The 21,833-nt window shown below is 38.3% G+C and overlaps 1 protein-coding gene across 1 annotated transcript in view; it reads right to left on the minus strand.

Moving 5' to 3' along the window:
• The window catches only part of LOC129768536 (membrane-bound alkaline phosphatase-like), a 72,138-nt gene extending 53,369 nt beyond the window's left edge, over positions 1–18,769 (minus strand). The window contains exons 1-4 of the mRNA XM_055770258.1: positions 18,541–18,769; positions 5,316–5,450; positions 446–638; positions 25–197 (exon numbers count right to left, since the gene is read on the minus strand). Of these exons, the coding sequence (XP_055626233.1) occupies positions 25–197; positions 446–638; positions 5,316–5,450; positions 18,541–18,708 (669 nt within the window). The 5' untranslated portion in view covers positions 18,709–18,769. The remainder of the gene's footprint in view (positions 1–24; positions 198–445; positions 639–5,315; positions 5,451–18,540) is intronic.
• Positions 18,770–21,833: the final 3,064 nt, after the last annotated feature.

A 21,833-nucleotide genomic window follows, 5' to 3' on the forward strand; every position in this document is an offset into this window, starting at 1 on the left:
TGCAAATAAGCGGCCGGTACGTACCTTGAAATGCTTACCAATATCGCCATGAACCAGTTGATAAGCAATATCGTTAACTTCTCTCGGGTTACATCCTGCCGCGGAAACGCTTGCATCGTTCTCCCAGTCCTTGTCGGCGGAGTTCGCATACAGAGCGGCATTGGAACCGGCAGTCACACGAGATGTGGTCGCGAAACCTGTTCAATCGATACCGTGCAAACTAGTCAGCGAGAGTAAAAATCTGATGTGAATTTAGATAAACGTATCGGAGGAGACACGAGTGAACCAAAAGTCGATTGACGGGCTCACTTTTTCAGCCATCCACTGAAATCGATACCCAGTGGATGTATGTTTCATATGATTTTCACGCTGAAGTTCATTGAAGAGTGAATGTGTGTCTTTTATGTGGCCATTCAAAAGCTGCGAACTTTAATTTATAACATACCAACGACCTTTCCACTATCCAGCGCCCATTTAGCGATGGATTCAAGCTGCTTCACCTTGTCACCAGTAGCTAAACAGTTCCCTCTTTTTACGCTGGGCTGAACGGCTACTGTCCCGAAATTACTCTTGACTCCGGTCAGAAATGCTGTGCTGGCACAGGCAGAATCGGGCACCCGACTGTCGACACAATATGTCTGAAAAAGAAACGGAAAAAAATATTCAACCAAACACGTCCAACCAGCGGTGGTGCTTTTTTGTGCCTTCCCTGAAACCATCTCTCACATCCGGCACATCCCCATAATTCATTCCGACCTTTCACCAAAAATGTGTTCCCAATCAATAAAAACTGACAAATCATAAAACATTTTCCACCCATCCCATGATCCATCGTCCATCGTTATGTTCGTTCCCTGTCGGTTTGTGCTTTTTTTTTTTTGCTGTCGAGTCGTTGTTCGTTTTGCCTTTTTTCCCCGTCTGTATATTTGAGTCGCTTCAGTTGGCCCCGAGCTGCACTTGAGATCCCCAATTTAATTCAATCGATCAAGCCAGCCTCTGGGCAGTGTTGCCAGGAATAATACAGTTAATTGCCATTCACAGCAAAGATGTGAATTGATGAAGAGAAATCGATCAAATCACTTACACCCCTATTCTTCTAAACCCTTCATATTACTTATTATCGCAAACTTAAGACGTTTGGGTTTTATGTTCAAGATACAATCTGGTAGTAAATTAATGACGTGCAATCATTCTCAAATACGTCCCTTATTGACTGACAAAAAATCCTTATTCATCAACAAAAATGCTTTAAACAGCCTATTTTAAAACTCTTAATTGAAGTCACGCTTAACTTCTCAATAGGACCTATCAGTTTTGAACGATTCTCTTTGTCGACATTATCTTCCGTTAATAACTCAGCGGTGAAAGTGTTTCCTCATCTGTTCGATGACCAGGAGTATAGAAGGAAACCTCGTTAATCAAACTATGTGGCAAAACTGGCGCAACATTTGTCTGCAAGACCGCGATAATCGAAAGAGAAAGTCAATAAAGAGAATCGATCGAAACAGATAGGTCCTATTGATAAGATAAGCGTGAAACCATTGTTTGTAGCTCACGCATTCCAGCATTCCAATCCATCCAATTGGATCTCAGGAATGGCACTACTTACCGATTTATTAGTAGTGTGAAATGAAAAGTGTCACTATGCTGGCAATTTGGTTGTATGGTGACCCTCTTCCAGCTCCCTCCATTCTAGCGTTTTGGGGCCGCACAGTGGTCCCTTAGAATCTATAGGTTGCATTAAATAGAAAAATTAACGACAATGCCAGACCGGTGTTCTAGACAGAGAATTTTATGCTGATTTAGAATTTGTATTCTTTTTTTAGTTAAAAAGCTTCGAAGCTGTGAAATAAGTGTTTGAAAGTAAGTACATTTTCTACATTGAATTTATACAAAAGTAGAGCTACAAAAATTTTTCCAAATTTCCCCAAAATTTTTTATAACAAAATGTCTTCCTTAGGGTCTCCTCTACATTTTCCCTTTACGACTTCATGCTACTTCTTGCAACTTTGCGAAAAAATGCCATAAATACGGACAAATTTTGGATGTGTTTTTAGAAAATTTGTAATTTCATCCCCTCCCCCTGCAGTCCCTTTTGGGTTTTGGGTAAAATGAATATGGAAAACGTGCTCAGAAAGTTTGAAAAAGTATATTTAGACACCTCACACGTGTTTCTTCGAAAATTTCAAATTTTGTCTTTTCCCCCTGCCCTTGCTTTGGGGTTCATAACCAAAATGACTCAAAAATAGATTCAGTACCTTCGAAAACCCCCGTACACCAAATTTCAAGGCATTTCCATTCATTTTTCTAATTAATGCCACCTAGAATTTCAGATGGACAACTGTGCGCCGTTTTGTGTCTTCAATGCTGATAAAAAAGAGAAAGTTTCCGTTTTCGGTTCCGTTTCCGTTTCCGTTTCCGATTCTGTTTGTGCATGTGTTCTTTTACTACCGCCATTACGCTCTATTTTTTTGTCTTGCTTCATGAATTGGCTTCTGTTTTCCCGTTTTTAGCACTCATGAACCACACCGACCAGTATAAAACATGGTTCAAGCGTTATAGTATTCATTCAGATGCCGAAGTTGCCCATAAACGATAATTTTATGTGATGAATGGCCGTTGCAATTCAGGGGGTCGGATCAGGGCCACCTTCCCCTACCTCTTAAAAAATCTATTCCGCGTAGTGTGACGTTCTGTACCGTTGAATAGCAAAATTTCTACCTCTTTGCGATCTCAGAGGAACAAGGTTGTTGTTTACATAAATTGGTTGTCGTGTTTTTTTAGTCGATATACTAAATATACAGTTCGAGCATCTGCGCAAAGTGTGTCGTACACAGGGCTCAACAAAGTCATATTCAACTGAGGATAGTCTGCGGACTATGAACAGATTCGCCTTCGTATTCAATTGGAAATAAGTTTTGGCTTCTTCCAGCAGTTTCTCCGTCAACATGACTAAACAGTCATTCGGGCGTTTAGTTGCAATCTCCCCCCGTCAAATGGACTCCGATGCATATTGAAGTGATTCCCCCGAAATTAACTCGTTTCTCTCTCATGTATCATGTATGCATGTATCGACGTTTGAGTTCAACGTTGTTTGACAGATGCTACAGGTGAGCTAGATTTTTTTGAAAAGTACACGAAAATTACTCATACATTTAAAATATCGTACAGTGTTTTTCATAAACACTGACAAATTTGTGAATTTTGTTGTTTTGTTCACCTGTTTTTTGTATGTTTTTTTCACATAATTTAGCTCGGAGACAAAGTGAACTGAATTTTTTTTTGGAATTCCTCCCAAACTGCATTCTATTTTGCACGCTATGTACTACTACTGACGCGAGAACCTTTATAGCATACCTGGTAACTGTCAAAATTAGTTGGTTTGAATTTACGGTGTATAAACAATGAAGCCGTCCATTAATGTTTGAATTACTTTTTTGCATCAGAAATCAAGTTTTTGTTTCACTTTATATGGACGTGTACGTGTGTGTGTAAGACTGTGAACGTGGGTAACGAGATTCATGTCAGGGGAAATAGTAGTGTGGATTGAAGTCAGGTTGAATGAAGAGACGGATTTGTATTCAGTAGTCACGTCAATTAGAATAACCGTTTGCTGGAATAGTTCATCAGTCATCCTCGCTCTTGAAACTCGTTAATTCATTCTAGTCAATTAAATTCATGTTGACGACAAATGCCGAAGTAGCACTAGTCAAAGTGAAGCAACTGAAAGGAGAGTCGATTTTGATTTCTCATCTTCGAAGATCGGCCTTATTTGCGAGTATTGAGTCACCTGGCATCCTGGAGATAAACAGCCCGAAACCAATTAAATGAAGACGACTTCTTGATACAGCACGAGGCACCCCGGTTCCCGTCTGATAGGTAAGGTGAGCAAGCAAATCGATAGGCAATTTTGCAAAACAAGATAAAAATCTTTACAGAATGCAATTTTCACTTCGATAGAAAGATTCATTTTCACATCGATTTACAAAACAAAAACAAGGTTTTTAGTGTTTCAGAAAATTCATTTTGATTTTCCAAACATCGCAGTATGTCGCAGATAATGTTTGCATGTAAATATGTCAGTCTAGTGTTTCACCAAACCTCAGCAAAATTTCACATAGATATATTCAGCTGTTTTTCTTAGCCGATCGCAAATTGTACTGGGCGTAAACCATACCAGAAATACTCGTGAAAGACAAGGAGATGGACTATAATACTGAACAGACTGAAAAAAAAACTCGCGGTTCTGGCACATTTAATTAAAAGGATCCGCTCAGACATGTTCAACAGAATACTAACCACAGGTAGTTATCCGAATTGTCTCAAAGTAGCTGCAGTAGTGTTAGTCCTCATATCCGGTGAACCCTGGAACCAATGCAATAACCAACCAACTTCGACGCTTTCTGTATTCAACACGATTTTTGAAAGAATTCTTGTGAACAAATTGCGTGAATTCTTCGTTTCAATACAGTTTCAGACGAGAAGGTAGTATAACAAAAGCAGTAACTGAGCTTGTGGATGATGTTTCAACACATAAATGTAGACAGATCGACAGACCTGTCGTTGTTGGTCTTATTTCTCCTTTTTTCACAATAATGATTTGTTTATCTGTGCACTCCTTAAAAGAATATAATTTCAATGGGATCCAACAATATCTATTGTTATGATTTGTCATCTTACCTATAAGTGTTGTATTATCCTGTGAAAAACAAGGAGAGCAACTTTAGGAAGCTCGAGTATGAGTTCCTTGGATAGGGGGGTGAGATGGAAGTAAAAAAATCGCGGGTTGTGATTATCTTTTTCATGAGTTTCCCCGGAACCCCGGAAATGAAATTACGAGTGTTCTGTAATCAAATTTCATGAACTCGTTATTTTAACATTAATTGAAATATATTAACAATGTGAGAAAACCAAATAATTGATATAATCTAACACCACTGCCTCCATTCCACAACTCCGATTTCATCCGCCTTTCCAGCTTACCCTGCCCAACCCCTGCATCACTTGCTTTTTCCACGTGCTGTTGCACGTTATCCACTTTTCTGGATGAGTTGAAAAATCACTCTATCCTATAGAACCGGGGGCAGCCACCAGCAAGGGTGAGGTGGAAACGATTTGTGTCAATAACCACATAAAATAACCCCTGCCTTTCCGGTCCCTTTCTCCGTGTTTCATCCACTGACCGACCTGGCGGGCTACCGTGAAAATTGGCATTTCCATGGGCCATTCCGCGAACAACCGGGTGAGACTAGGTTTGAAGCACCAGTACCGAGCCAACATTCGACAGTATCATGATGAAGCGAAATAGCTCTTACCCTTGCGTTGCCACTCCATTTGAGCTTCTCGAATGCGAACGTGGCGTTTTCTCCCCCGTTAACGGTCCGTGCAGCCGTCACTGTCGCCTGGGACATTCCCGCACCGACGAAAACGACAATGTTCTTGGCAACGTTCTGAAATGGAGAAATGGGAGGTTTGTCAATTGATCGAGATTGAGTCGGCATATTGTTGAGATTTGAAACGTGGTAATTTTCTGTGCTGATTGCAATTGCATCGTGTGATTTTTTGAAGTATGGTCATGTAAATAGAAATTGCCATGAAAACCTTATCTGTTTTTTTAGCGGAAAACATCCATTTTTCTATACTTCATAGTTATCAACAAGCTAAAAATATTACACATTACAGATACATCATCACAAACAACAACTTTACAAATTTATGTTTGAAGAATATTATTACTATGGGCATCATTTTGTGCTACCCAGGTAATCAATATGGTAATTTGCAGTGAGCCAACCTCATATTTTATTAACATTTTGATTGCACATCCGCTGGGTACGAATGAACTGGAGAAGTTCAAAGTGCCTGTATAAAAACCAAACCACTGGGAATCAATATAAACCACACCACTGAACAGATTCGGTCACTAACGTCTAAAGAATTTAATCAAAACATTGTAGGGGTAGTGGGGGCAAATTGATCACCTGCTTGTTTGGTAGTATAACTATTGACTATAGATGCCGTATCGATAGTCACCTTATGTTTGAAGAATTTAATGACTTTTGAGTCACCCTGTACTTTAGTAATGCTGTCAAAATGTCAAAATATGAATAAGAACAAAAATTGCTCTCTCGATAGCCATTGGGCCATAGTTCTGTGTGCATGGTATCTAAGGAATTTCACATGAAATTTAGTATATATAATTGAGTACAAATCATTAGCTTGGACAACTGTTCACCTATTCTAGGAGAGGTGAACATATATTTTGTTCAATGTCAGTGATTAATTAGCATAGAGTTTTCTTTAGTGTTTGGGGACAAAGTGGTCATAGGTGTTTTTCACTTACAATGTTCTGTTTACTAAAGCTGATATACCTCGTCACATTCCGCTTTTGAAGAGGTTTCTTTTGTAGCATTGACCCTGCAAAAATATGCCACTTCAACTGTACGAAGCCTTATTATACAGAACGTTATGTGTTTCTTACTATATTTTTGTATGCATGAGAAAAATTAAATTGAGACTCTAGGTGAATAGGCCAAGCATAGTTCATATATGCAATGACGTAGTGTGCGGGCAGCAAACCCGGCATTTGCCGGGGGCGCTGGCCCTTTGGGGCGCCAAAATCCAAGAATTTTGAATAGCATTTTTTCCTACAATTATATTTCCCAATTATTATATTTCATCTTTCAATTGTGGAAAAAACACTCATCATGAGTAGATGCCTCTGTCCGTACATTAATAAAACCAATAACCTCTCTCTGATTTTCGCAAAATTGAAACACCCACATTACATTACATCAATAGCCTTTTGAATATTCGCTACGCATACCTGGGCGCCACTCCATGCAATGCAAAACAGATGCATGGAGCCAATACAGAGGGGCGCCGAAACCGGCCGCGAATAGTCGTGCGATGTTTTACAGTTAAAGCCTGTTTCAGTTAGAATTTGGTCGCATAAAGTAGGACATTTCTCAGCATAGAAATAACATACAAAAAAGGGAAGGATGTTATTTTGTAGATTTATCAACTGTCATCTGGATGAATTTTCGAACTTTTCGTGCACAGTACTGCTGGTAACTGTTTTTGCTATCTACTTGGAAAAGTGGTGAATTTGAAATTTGACTCAATGTGATTGCGCGAATTTTTTTTTCGCCTTTCGCGTTCCATCGTCGAGAGCTTTTGGGTGTATCCTTCAACCTTGACGAATTATTTACTACTGAATAAACAATCCACCCGGATCAAAACGCTGTCAATAGTTTCTCGATGTGACAACTAGGGGCGCTGAAGTGAATAAAAATAAGCGACCAAATTCTAACTGAAACACACTTTATTTCTTAAGCTACATTATAAGAACGCATACTTCTAAATAATGTCTGTGTTATTGAAGGCATTTTTTGAGCAATTTTTGTGCTGGAATGAAAGAGCTTGCTAGTCTGGTTTACACTAAAGTAAAAATGGCACAGGCCGCGCATCGTGCGAACACAGTTTCAGCAATCGTAAATTGATTGAAAATAATCTGCGTTCTAAAATGAACCAAGACCGACTCAATGGCTTGGTAATTTTTTCCATCGAAAATGAATCGCTAGCAGATCTTAATTCAAATGCAATCGAGGATCATTTTGCTTCAGTTAAAGCACGCAAGGCAAGAATTTGACTAGAGAATAAGCGAAGCTGATAATGATTTTTCCTAACCTTCTAAATACGGATAAACTGCTCAAAATGAACTTTGATATAAGTGAGCAGCTTTCTCAAAATATCAGAAATTCAAAGTTAGTGAAAAAATCGAATAAAGTGGTATTTTTTTGGGGCGCCATTTTTATAGTTTGCCGGGGGCGCTGTCTACCCTCACTACGTCGCTTCATATATGTACCTACTATATCAAGTATGATTTGAACAAATTTGGATGCAAAAACGTATAGATCTATCCCATTTAGCTTGATATGTGCGAGTGACCACTTTAGCTCCAAGCAAAAAAAAAAGTTCGATTTGTCACCTTTTTTTTCTAATGATGAAAAATGTACTAATTTGATTTTTTATAGTAAAAGCCGAATGCTATCTTGAACAACATCTTGAGTTGAACTAAAATATTCTTCGAAAAACGGGAATTGAATGTGGACGTTGGAAATGGGCATATTCCTTAGGGTGACCCCTATGCCCCCACTTCCCCTATCGACTAAATGGCCAAATAAGTTTTGGAAGACCGCCAGACGAATATATCAAAACCGGTCACCAGAAAATTTTAAGTATCAGTCTGTTTATTCCAGAAAACTGTGACGCGTTTTGGACAGCATGTTTACAAAGTGCAAAAGGTATCAAACCAGAATGAGACGCCAAATGCTTCTCATGATGGAAATGGTGTGTCAGAAGAGATGAACCAACCAAATTTATCGGAGCTTTGTCCAATTGAATAGTTTCGGTCCATCGTGAAGACAGCACTTCATAAGTATTCAAATATTATTATTTAAACCGAGTTGCAGTTAATGAAATTTTGGACGAATAGTTTTAAAAGATAGCAAAATTTGTTGTACAAAATTTGATAGGTAAAGTGAAGATTAGACCGCGAGCATTCAAAATACATTTACATTTCCATATCCACGAAAATGAAAAACCTGTATGTCTTTTAATCCTTTGTAAGGCAACTATATTGCCACCAACAAAAAATATTCTTTTCGCTGCACTTGGAATATTATTTCAATATTTTACTTAATCAAAAACTTCTAAAGGTATCTGGTAATACTCCTTTTTTTTGGGCTGCCAAAAATGTACGATATTAATTTGGTAGTCATTATTATGTAACACACATTTTGAAGCGCCGGCTGATAAGTGTTACACTGTAAACGTACTATTTAGGATCTACTGTGTAAGATCATGCAGTTTTTTCAATAAAATAAATGGTAAATAATTTAAATTTTAATTTTTTCATTTTTAACGGGCCGTGGCAACTATATATTTTCAACTGTTTCAAAAGTTAAAATATTTTCATCGGTGAATATGTGTTATTCCTCATGGAAGGATTATGTTCTCTGAAGGTGGAGTCGATTCGTTGTCAGGTTTCCACGGCCTTATAAAGGGTTAAACGGGTTTGATGAGATAACGTGGTAGAATCCGGAACCACATTCTGCTCAAAATTGTACACAAAAATACCATTGAAGACATTACCACCCTTTTTTTCTGTTAATTCAATTATGCAGAAGAAGACAAGGAGTGATCATTTAAACACAAGTCTGAATAGTTAAGATCTCCATAAATATAAGCCTAAGATCCATTCCATGAGGTTATGCACCAAAGAACCGTTCAACCAAACTTCTTTGCCACGTCACAAAAATAGAGCATTTTTTAGATTATCAGATGAACCCTAGTTCAAACATTTTTGTACTTGAGTTTCTCTGAGCAAACAATGAGGGTCAACAACCCATAAAATTTGGTTAAGATCGGTCCACAAATAGAGGAGTTTCAATTGTCTCAAGAAATTGTTGTCACGTCACGAAAAGTATACGATTCATTCCAGCGTGACGTGACAACATGTTGACTCACTAAAACACTTTTTTACGTTTTAATGTTATACGATGTTTTAGCATGTATACATTAGAATGCCATTTGGTATTTGCTGGCGGCCTCCGAAGTATGTCGTGAGCAAATTATGCAGAGATGAATGAAATCATCAGGGCATTGAGCATTTCAAGTTATCATTACAAAGTGTCCGAAATATGATTCGAAACGATATCTCACAATAAAAACATTCATGTAGAGTAGCGCGAACAAACATATTCTGGTAACTATATCAACTTCCATCACAATTCTAGCATGTTGAAGCAGCATGTTTTCCATTTCAATGCAGGGTAAATGATGTTGATTTGTCCGATTTAGAGTGTTTTCACGCAACTAGTAAATGCAAATCGATTTTTCTTCATGAAAATCACATATAATCAATACGAGTTTGAGTTTGTTGAAAAATCCCAAGTCTCTAGTTGCTAATAATACCATAAGGCGTTCAAATTATCCAAATTTTTATGTTTTTCAACGATTCTCTTCGAAGAGAAATTATGATCATAGTTTGTCCACCTTTGATCCTGATTTGACCGGTTTTATAAATCACTATTCGAACTTTGAAGTAGATGTTGCATTTCTCATTGCATGAGCTTACTGTCATCATATTAATCCATTAATAATTTAGGCTTTCTTCAGAATATTGCCTTTTCTTGGGCATTTTAAAGGAGAACAGCACTCCACACAGAGAAATTTTGTTTTTGTCACGCGCGAAGGACAACATAAAGGGTGTGTCACATCAAATTGCATCACGGAAAAAACGCTGTAGAAATTTAATTTTTAGGAATTATATCTTCAGCTTTCGCTTATAATCAGATAAGAGTGTATAGATCACGTTGGGCACTGTCAATTTTTCGTAAATTTGGAAAAATGTCGTCGAACGAAAAAGAGCGTCGTGAAATAATCCTGTGCACTCATTTCGAGAATCCGGAGTTGTCACATCGGGACATCGGTAAGATGCTGGGAATCGACCGGAAGGTGAAGAACGGCAAAAATGGATGCTCCGTCAGTGAAAAAGATCACAAGCGCGTAGTTAAGCAGTTTAGACGTGATCCGAGAAGTTCGGTCCGGGATGTCGCCAATAAGCTGCATTTGTCAAGTTCATTCGTCCAGCGGACCAAGCAGCGGGAGGGCCTGCGTACATACAAGGTTCAGAAGGCTCCTAACCGCGACGAAAGGCAAAACATGGTGGGGAAGACGCGAGCCCGGAAGCTGTACACCGAAATGCTGACGAAGCCGTATTGCCTGGTAATGGACGACGAAACCTACGTCAAAGCGGACTTTCGTCAGCTGCCGGGCCTGTTGTTCTTCTCCGCAGAGGACCAATTCAGCGTTCCGGAGGAGATTCGCAAGCAGAAACTATCCAAGTTTGCCAAAAAGTACTTGGTGTGGCAAGCGATCTGCTCTTGCGGAAAGCGGAGCGCCCCCTTCGTGATGACCGGCACGGTAAACGGGCAGGTTTACCTTAAGGAGTGCCTACAGAAGCGCTTACTACCACTATTGAAGCAGCACAAGGTCCCGACCATCTTCTGGTCGGATCTCGCTTCGTGCCACTATTCAAAGGACGTGTTGGAGTGGTACGAAGCCAACGGGGTCACCTCCGTGCCAAAGGAAATGAACCCGCCCAACGCGCCGGAGCTTCGCCCAATAGAGAAATATTGGGCGATTATGAAGCAGGCCCTCCGGAAGAACCCAAAAGTTGTCAAATCGGAGGCGGATTTCAAGAGAAAATGGATTTCTGTTCAAAAAAAAAAACTACAACCTGACGTTGTACAGAACCTTATGGACGGGGTAAAAAGGAAGGTGCGAGCATACGGGCTTGGACTCGAAGTATGAATAAAAAGAAAATGCCAAAAGTTGTTTAATAGTTTTTATTTTACTGTCTAAAATTTTCAAAAGGATCGGTCTACTGGGCGAATTTCTACAGCGTTTTATTCGTGATGCAATTTGATGTGACACACCCTTTAATCAAGCGCGCCAAGCGGCTGCCATAGTAATCGTGTGGACAAACCAACATCAGTGCATCGGGCAGACTATGATCAGAATTGATCGACATGCATTAATCATATGATTTAGATCAGGGGTTCTCAAAGTGGTCGATATTGGTTTCTCAGAGGTCGACATGAACGAAAATTGATTTTGGGGGTCGACGAGGTCTAAAAATTGACCCCCGTTAATTAACACAAGTTCTCGTTTGAAACATTCAAGATCAGTATAAGTTGTGTTTCGTGATCCAACTTGATTTCTAGTAGAAAGTATTTTTGTTGTACTTTTCTAAAACTCAACAAATAGATGTGCGCGTATGAGTTCGTATAAGATGAAAAATTTGGCAAGTGCAAGTAAAAAAAACAGCAATCAAATTTGACTTTATTGAGTTGGTTTGGAAAGCTAGTTTGTGCTAGTTTTATTGAAACAGGCATTCAAAATGGCATCACTGATTTCACCGAAAGGATTGAGGCCAGACTGAGCTGGCTCATAGCACCGATAAGCATGCTGCTTTCTACAAAGTATGTAGTAAAAGCGACTCCTGTGATCACGAATGTTCTCGGAGATGGTCAACACGAGGAACCCATTAGTCATTTGCGAAGCTTCCATTCAGTTTGATTGCCGACGAATCGACGGATCTATCAAAGAAATAGTCACTAGCCTTTAGGTAGCCATTCACCGTTCAAATAATTCGGAAGTCAAATAATTGACACTTTTTGACAGATAAAGTGTGGTTTGAAATTTGTGCAAACACTATTTTGTTTACTACGCTTCAATTATCAACAATAACAAACAATGTCAAGCATCGAACATGGAAAAATTTTACTGAAATATTTAAGGTAACCTAACTATGTACCGACAGGTTCGAAGAACAGACCAAATAAATATTTTAGGCATCCACTAACTATATATTTGCTAGTCGTGTTTTGCGTCGAATATATGTCATCAGTTGGTAATATTTTATATGTCAAGAAGAGTCAAATATTTGGCCTCGGTCAAACAGTCTATGAATACCCTTAGTAGCCAGAACTAGCTAAAGGGCGAACACGAAATTATTGCGACACATTCAACAGGGCATAACGTTTTTACCATTGGGTAAAAATCAACCAAATTTTGCACACTTCCTCATTGATGTGTATTGTCTACATGCTGTCAAACTCGAAGTCGTGTTTTTCGATTCAACGAAAATGGAGGTGAACCAACGCGAGTCGAGAGAACAAATTCTTTCCAAACACCTGGAATTTCCTGACCTGTCGCACCGGCAGTTGGGAAAAATGTTGAACATTCACCATTCAACCGTCTCAAGAGTGTTGAAGCGGTTCCAGGAGCGGTTGACGTTGGACCACGGCAAAGGAGCTGGAAGAAAACCGGGACCGGAGAACAAAAAGACGGAGGGAAAGGTGAAGCGGATGGTTAAAGCAAATCCCAACGTCTAAGCCATGATTTGGCTAAAAAGATCGGCATGTCGCAGAGCTACGTCCAGAATGCAAAGAAGAGAGCTGGACTACACACATACAAGGTACAGAACTTCCCAAACCACGATGAGCGGCAACAATCGACGGCTAAAACTCGGGCACGGAAGCTCTACTAGAAGATGCTGACAAAATATGGCTCCTGTGTGATGGACGACGAAACGTATATAAAAGCCGATTTTAAGCAAATTCCGGGGTTGGAGTTTTTCACCGGCAAGAGCAAGTTCGATGTGGACGACAAATTTAAGAAGAAGAAAATGTAGAAGTTCGCCTCCAAATATCTCGATTGGCAGGCCATCTGCTCTTGCGAACTGAGGAGTGAGCCTTTCGTGACAAAGGGTACAGTAAATGGCGAGATCTACAAATCTGAGTGCTTCGAGAAGCGCCTTTCACCATTCTTGCAGCAGCACGACGAAGCTCCGCTATTTTGGCCAGATTTGACATCATGCCACTATTCTAAAAGTGTCCTGGAGTGGTATGAGGCCAATTCTGTCCATTTTGTTCCAAAGGACAATAATGGGCAATAATGAAGCGGGAACTTCGTAAGAGCAAGAAGACAGTCAAAGACGAGAAGGACATGTTAAGAAAATGGAAAAAAAAACTAAGAAACTGGTACCGGATGACACTGTTAATACTTTGATGGAGGGCATCATGCGAAAATGCGTTCAATTTTACACTGAAGGCTCCATCGATTAACTTTTCTTTTGATTTTTGAAGTAAATATATGTATAAAACTACCCTAAAATTTTGGTTTGATTCTAAACATTATAAGAAAATTGGCATGACATTTTCGGTGTCGCAATAATTTCGTGTTCGCCCTTTAATGGAAGGATGGTATACTGTTCGTGAATGATTGTTTTTATGACCTTATACAGGTTACCGAAACGGATTCTAGAACGTTTTAGGACGAGGTGGTTTCGTTGTTCAAGAGGGACAAATTTGCATACGAAATTTATTTGATTGGTTATGGAGCTGATGGAGCAAGGACCATGACTTCATCAACTCACTTGGCGCTTTACTTAAAAGAGATTGTCCATCGCTTTTCATAATGAAGTGTTAGCTATAGCAAACTATAGTTCTGTCTTATGCTCTTCGTATGCGTGTAAGCATATTCCAAGAGAGATTACTTATCGTGTAGTACATTCTCGTAAACGGCTACTGTCAAAATGTTAGCGGAATCGGACTGGTAGTTTTGTTTTGACCGTGTGTGGAAATGGGCGTGTCCGCGGATTTTAGAAAAATGGAAATTCCGCCGTCGCTACGGCCAAATTGATCGAATTGTACTACGAACTGCTACCCTATCTACCGTATTCTCCAGATTTGGTCCCGCGCGACTTTTTTTTTTGTTTCCAAACTTGAAAAAGTCACTCGCCGGGCAGAAATTTGAATCGAATGAGGAGGTCATCGCCGCCATGGAGGACTAGTTTACAGACCTCGAAAAAAGGTTTTTTTTTCAGATGGATTAAAGAAGTGGGGGCAATGCTGGGTCAAGTGTATCGGGCTAAAAGGAGACTATATTGAGAAATAAATCGCCACTTTTCCAAAATTTTTGTTTTTATGTAGGCTAAGTACTTATCGGGCTGCCCTCGTACATATTTGAAGTAATTAACAACATGAACAAGCTATTTCAAAGTGAGAGTCCTATCGATTCTTCATTCGAGTATAGGTTGAGACAACGGCTGAACTACTCATTATGGAGTACGTAAACGATGAAAAAATATCTGTTGATCGGGTCAACGAATTTAAGGCTAATGTAGTGCATCAACTTCAACTTTAACGACTCGGTTATGATAAATCTGATAATGAACCTGTTCAATGTCATCAGAAGAAAACATCAAACCATTCTACCGCTTACTGAAAATTTTCCTAATCTGGTTCCCAGAGAAATGATTCAGCCAATTGATGAGGAATTCAGTTAGCTGCGCAATGTTGATTTTTCAGACTATTCTCCGGATGAACGACCAATGTAGTCATGTTTTGGGGAAAAGTTCTATCCACAACTATCCGTGGTGGTAGAATGGCATTCCCGCAAGTAAGAAAATTTATCAAAATAAATAAATAAATAAATAAACACCGATGAAAGTGGTTTGGTGCACATGTCTGCTACCATCGACTTTAAGTATATGATAGTATGATAAGAAGAAATAACTATTAAACCATGTTTTACACATCAGACGTAAAAATGTAGATTGATTAATTGTGTTGAACTATAGAGACTTTAAACTTTTGCAGTTCGTGTCATGTGAAGATTCCTTGTGGACAAATTCGATCCAAACTCCTTCTTCACGTGGCATGAGAAAAACACTTCGTTGTCATTGCTCGTCAGCAAACCGTGTCCGCTTCCACAAACATCAAACGACATTCTCGTGAAAATGTTCAATAAAATTTGCAATTAAATATAAAAAATGTCGACAAAACTCCAGATAAATCCAGACTTTTGATTTTCTAACATTCAGATGTCTGTTCAATACACCTGACAACCCTGCCTTACCCCTTTATAAGGCCGTGGAAACTAGGCAAGGAATCGATTAAAATTTCAAAGAACATATTCTTTAACCCAAAAAAAACACTGCTTGCCGCTGCCCTGTAAGCTCATTTTATTATGTCTTTGGTTTAAAAAAAATTTAAAATTATATATCCAGTGCAGCGGAAACATTTTATTTATATACTTACAAAGAAAAAATATAAAATTTCAATTTTTATCAAACACACAATTTTTCCATTGAAGAAACTGTATGAACGTACACAGCAGATCCTAAATAGAAAGCTTACAGTGACTTTGAACAGAGATTTTTTTTCCCGGGGTTTTGAAACCGCGTTTTTTTACATTAAAATGACTCCCAAATTAATATCGTACATTTTTAGCAGCCTTTAAAAAAATTGTAGTATTGCCAGATACTTTTAGAAATATTTGGATTGAAATAATATTCCAAGTGCGGCAAAAAAAATCTGTGGGTGGCAATATAATTGTTACGGCCTTCTAACAGGTTAACCAACTGCAAAGTCTTTAAATTGGTAGGAATTTTGTGTGAATAAGACGAAAACTTTGTTTAAACTTTATGTAAAAAAAATTGTCTATAGGGGTCTGAGGTATCTCTTAATTCTGGAAAAGGGGTCTATTGCCCAAAATAGTTTGAGAACCCCTGATTTAGATATATAAATCTGATACAACTGGTGTGCAAGCATGATGTTTACAATATTTGTGGGTTTTTAATCCAGAAAAGGTCTGAATAGGTATCAAACAAACATCTAGTGGTTGATTGAAAGTTAACTCAAATGAGGTGCGCATTGACACCAAAAGAAGGTGGATTTTATAAACATGTGAATCCGTAAAAATATCCTATAAAACTACTGTAAATCATGAGAAAGACAATTTTATTTATGTTTTTTGAAACATTTGAATACCTGTCATACCTTATATGTTACTAGCGCTACGTGATTATCAACGTCGCCTAATGCTTAAAAATTGTATACTCATACCAATACATATAATGCATATAATTTCTTCTTTTATTATGACAACGCTGTTCTAGTTGCGTGAAAAAATGCAGCCAAATCCGCAACATACAGGTACTACAAGGGCTGAAAAACCCCAGGATTTTTAATGAGAACAATCGTTCTTTGGGCAAAACTGTATTTATTCCTCAACGTAGTTTCCTTCGAGGGCAATACACTTGGTATAGCGAGTTTCCAACATTTCGATTCCCTTTTCTGTAGTACGAAACACGTCTAAGTCTTCAAAATATGCCTCAGAGCCACTCTGCAGACTGCCTATTGGACTCAGGAATACGGTAATGGATTCACGTTTCATCCATTGTCATAAAACGTCGAAAGAAGCCTACTCGATTACGCTTCAACAACGACAAACTGGCTGTTGAATAATCATCACCCCTCTGTCTCTGGTCGACGGTCAGCAAACGCGGCACCCGTCGCGCGGATAGCTTTTTCATGTCCAACTGCTACCGTTCTACGCATAGTTGTCCCATGTTCCAAAATCAGCAACTGAGAAAAATGCAATCAAAGTTTTCTCGCATATTTGTCTATCAAAAGCTTTAAGCATGTCAATTTAGCAATACACCGGGTTTTTTATAAGCACTATACAATTGTTTAATGGAATGTGATGAGATCCCCGCACTGAATCAATCATGCTTGCTTACGGGTTTAAAAATTCATGGTGGGACTGTTATGGCTAGAATATCAACATGGGACAATTGAACTTGATGTTTTTTGATAAACTATTTTTTTGTATTTTTCCGAAAGATTATGCATAGAAACATCGTTTTATGAAGTAATGGGTGATCTGCAACACCTTCGCAGAATATAAATCTCATTGTTATTAGGCATTCGCTAACAAGGTGTACACGAGTTCTGGTAAACATATTGTTTTTTGTTTGAGAATTAGTTTGTTCTTCCAAACCACAAATGAGTGCATTAGCCCTGCTGAAAGTGTGACATAAAATTCTTGTACTTGAACCGATTTATTCGATATGGATCTACAAAAAATACATGGTGGGACAGTTATGAATAGAATATCAACATGGGACAATTGAGCTTGATGTTTTTTTTTTTAAAGCTGGGAACAAACTATATGGTTTTTTGTGTTTTTCCGTAAGATTGTGCATAAAGTTTTATGAAGAAAAGTGAAAATCGTCAAAAAGTAACATGGAACAACTATGCGTAGAACGGCAGAACTGTCGTGCAAAATGTATCCCACTCGTGCATCTGCGGTGCTTATGCGGCCTATTTTAAATTCACTAAACCACCAATAAACTGTTGTTTTCGAAGGAACAGAAATGGAATAACAATTCGTTAACCATTGCACTGATTTTTCAGGAGTTTTCCCATCTAAAAACAATGTTTGATGAAAATAGGATATTCATCTTTTTCTATTTTCGATACCAATGCTCAGGTAGTGACACTTAAACAACCGGAGCTGAACAAATAAACGAAATGTCAAGAAACTTCACACATAAGCTAGTGACAGATGAACCTCTCGAAATGAATCTTGTTCATTTTTTAGTGGCGTTATAGCTTTGAGCAAGAAATATTATGGATATTTTGGAATTCTAGATTTTTTTTTCCTTCAAAGAACGATCTATATCAACGTAAGGTCTATTTTCATTTGTTCGATACATTACAACGAACAACAACGCACGGGTCATTAATAAACTGCATACTTCTTATCCACAACTATCACAATACAGTTACCTAGTTTTTCGGAATGCGGACGTTAGAATATATATTGGTGTCAATGCACTGACTATCTGACCACTGCATCAGATTACCTTATCAAATTCAAAAGATTATCATACCACTATCGGACACTTCTCACTACTTTATCAGTCTCTTACTGGGTTATTGAAATGTTCCCAACATTTATCATATATCAACAATGCAGTAAAAACCGGTTCGATCACCTTTTCGTGCATAAAAATATTTAAAAATCGTTCGTTGTTTGATACAATCAGCGAATGTCACCAATCTCTCATCACTAGATTACCAAGCCTCTACGGTCAATGAGCCAACAGTAAATAATTACAATTTTCTGCATGGTGTAATCCTTTTTCTCGAACAACAAATCGTGCGCTTGATGGTTCCAGTAATCCGAGTCATGCTCTTCGTGAGCGGAAACCAGCACCAACAAACTCAGGCTACATACAACGGAAATGGATAGCATTTTCCCCACAAATCGTATTTTATTGTGCATAATTGAATATCTAGAAACAAAACATCCGCCGCGAACAAACGTTATATAGACGCTAACAATACACTCGCTACTAGTTAGACGGCGCGTTCAATTCAGACTTTTATAGACCCATGATAATTGATAACAAATTATAACGAGTTCATCCATCGATAACGGCCTTTCCAGTTAGAGAGCGGAATTATGCTACTCAGAGCATGGTTGTAAAGCCGAATGAAATGGATTGAAGTAACACCCACATACGAAACATAAGACCAAAGGTCTCGATGAAAATACGAGATGCGAATCAAAGATAAGTAGAAGCGAAAAAAGATTCGAAATTCGAAGGAATCTGATCAAGAATGATAATGATCCAAAAACCGGTCTTGGTGATTACTCTTAGCCACATTCGTGTTTTGCGGCTTTTCGAATCCATGATGAACGAATTCGATCATCAATTCAAAGGTTAAGATGGTTATCTTGATAAATTAGAAGGTGGGAAAAGCCGATAAAACTCAGGTATTCATTTAATTAGTATTGACACCAACCCAACCGCTAGAGACATAAAATCTGAGTACTATATGAAAATTTATAGCGACTTTTACGATGAAAGCTCGAATACAGCTATCGATCCATTCTGTGCCGAGTGCAAAGACTTACCTTATCAGCACACGGCACCAACAAACCTGAGAGGGAAAAAATGTCGGGTTCAATCGCCAAACAATCGCTGACCACTTCCATTGAAACTTTTATTGAGTTCGCAGCGTCTCACACACCGGCAAAATCAGATTAGCAACAACTGTCGTGACCAGGGATTCGACGACAGTGGGAGACAATTAAGGTGGCTCGTTATCTTGAATGATACCTTTGAATACTGTAAATTGCTGCTTCTGATAAGCTGATGTAAAAGACTGTGATGTGAAAGTGATGAATTTATTATTTTTCAAACAGGTGTCAAATGGAATTGATGACAAATTCCAACTCTGAGTAAATGTTGAACACAAACGATTTATTATTGTATTATTGATGTATTGGATATAAATCATTGGATTTTCTGATTATTTTAAAATAACTAATACTTCTCATCATAACCCATTGTTTGAACTTTCTCCCGAAAACAGCTCATCATCCTTTGCATCGGTTGTTCTCCCACTTGTTGGGTAGCCTAGATCCATTTTCGCTAGAAACTTTAGCTTTCAGTTTACTCTTCACAATCGACCAGTATTCCTTAAGCGGCCTTAATTCCTGAATATTGACCGGAATTCACTCCTTGGGAACCACAGTGACACCCAGGGTTGCCAACCATAATTTTAAAAAATCAGGAAGAATGAATATAAAAATCAGGAGAAATCAGGATAGTTTGGGTTGTCCGGAAAATAGGCAAACATACATTTATTCATTTTTCTATGCTTAATAAAAGATTATATTCTCCCATAACATGTTTGCTTTCTTGTCTCAAACTGTCAAGGTATTTTATACCTTGAATTTGACTGGGATTTCATCGCGTGATAATCTGAAGGTGCAATACTCAACTAGTTTAGCCGGTGGTATAACCATATTTGGTAGCCATATTTCAAAATAATGTGTTATGTTGTCGAAGTTTGTCAATATCCTAATGAAACACATAATACATATTCTCTTATAATTTTTGAATCGTGTATAGTTATATATATTGAGTGTTGTGATCGAAAAATTATTCAAGATTACCTTGGCATGGGTTCCCTCTCATTGCTCGATTCCGGGGAATGAGAAAGCGGACTCGTTAGCTAAGGTGGACGCTTCAGAAGGCACTCTTTTTGAAAGGCAAATTGTTTAGGGGCTGTCCACATACCACGTGGACAACTTTAGGGGGGGTAGGGGTTACGAAAATGTCCACGTTTGTCCACGGCGAGGGGGAGGGGGTATAGGTTACATCCACGTGGACACTAATAAATATTTTGAAAAACAAATATATATCTGTATTTAAACATATATAAAAAATATTCTGCATTGCAAGAAAAATAATACTTATTTCTGCTGTCTGATAGTACTGCGCGAGTTAATACCATATTTCTTCACGTCGTTGAAATTCTTTGCTGAAATTTGTATTCAGAGAGTATCGCATATGAGCTGAGAGCGATCGATTTATTTTCATTGATTTTAAAGAATCTGGCGTTATTATTATCGATCAGAATTGGGACGCTATCATCGGCAGGATTCAGATGCCACCAAAGCATGTTGGAATATTGTAATATTAACCGTTTGAGTGCGGAGCAAATTTTGTTAGCATATGCCAAAAATGCGGATGAGTTTGGGTATATTTAAAAAAAATACTAAAGAGCTTAGATAACTGATTAGGTTACAAAAGTTGTATTAAGGTGAAGGTGGAAGCTAGCCACAAATGGCTGCCACAATGGCGCTCATTTCATTCATCTCCCTCCCTCACCTCTCGCCCAAAAATCAATCATTTTGCGAAACAGTGTGAAGAAAATGATCATTTTCGCACACTTCCCATCAAATAATATCAACCAAATTCTAATCGATTACTTACAAGATGTTGAATTTTCATCTGCTGTCACACTGTATAGTGAAAAACGTCGGAAAACTCTAGCAAGTGCTCTGAAAGTTAAATTTTCGTTTTTCAATCTTCGGCATTGGTTTTGTTTGTATTGGTGAAAGCATCGTTATTTTTTCGACACTGATGCCAGACAACATCATCGAAACAGCTATAAAAACCACTCAATAAAATGTTATTTGTGAGTCATAGCGTTTCATGTCATGAAAATCAATAGAATGAAATTGTGTTGATATCAATACAATTATTATTTTTACGTTTAATGGGTCTATAATGTATGTTTTATTAACTTTAACATTGGGTAAGAAAATTGTATCGCAGAGCTCGGAACACTGCCACGGCTGCCTATGCTCTCAAAACCAGTAAACGGAAAAGTATTACATTCAATCAAAATTAAGGCTCTCCAACGTGAATATGTGAAAACAATACGATCAACGAAGGAAAATATTAAGGAATTATCAACATCGAGTTACTATGCGGAAGAACCAAATTAATACCAAAAGACCCCCAATTCGCATGTGTTATAAGTTTGCTCATGTTACGCTCGCGTATAATCAGAATTTTGCTTCATATGCAAATGCACCTTCTATATATA

This window comes from Toxorhynchites rutilus, chromosome 2, assembly GCF_029784135.1.
Source record: "Toxorhynchites rutilus septentrionalis strain SRP chromosome 2, ASM2978413v1, whole genome shotgun sequence".
NCBI lineage: Eukaryota > Metazoa > Arthropoda > Insecta > Diptera > Culicidae > Toxorhynchites > Toxorhynchites rutilus.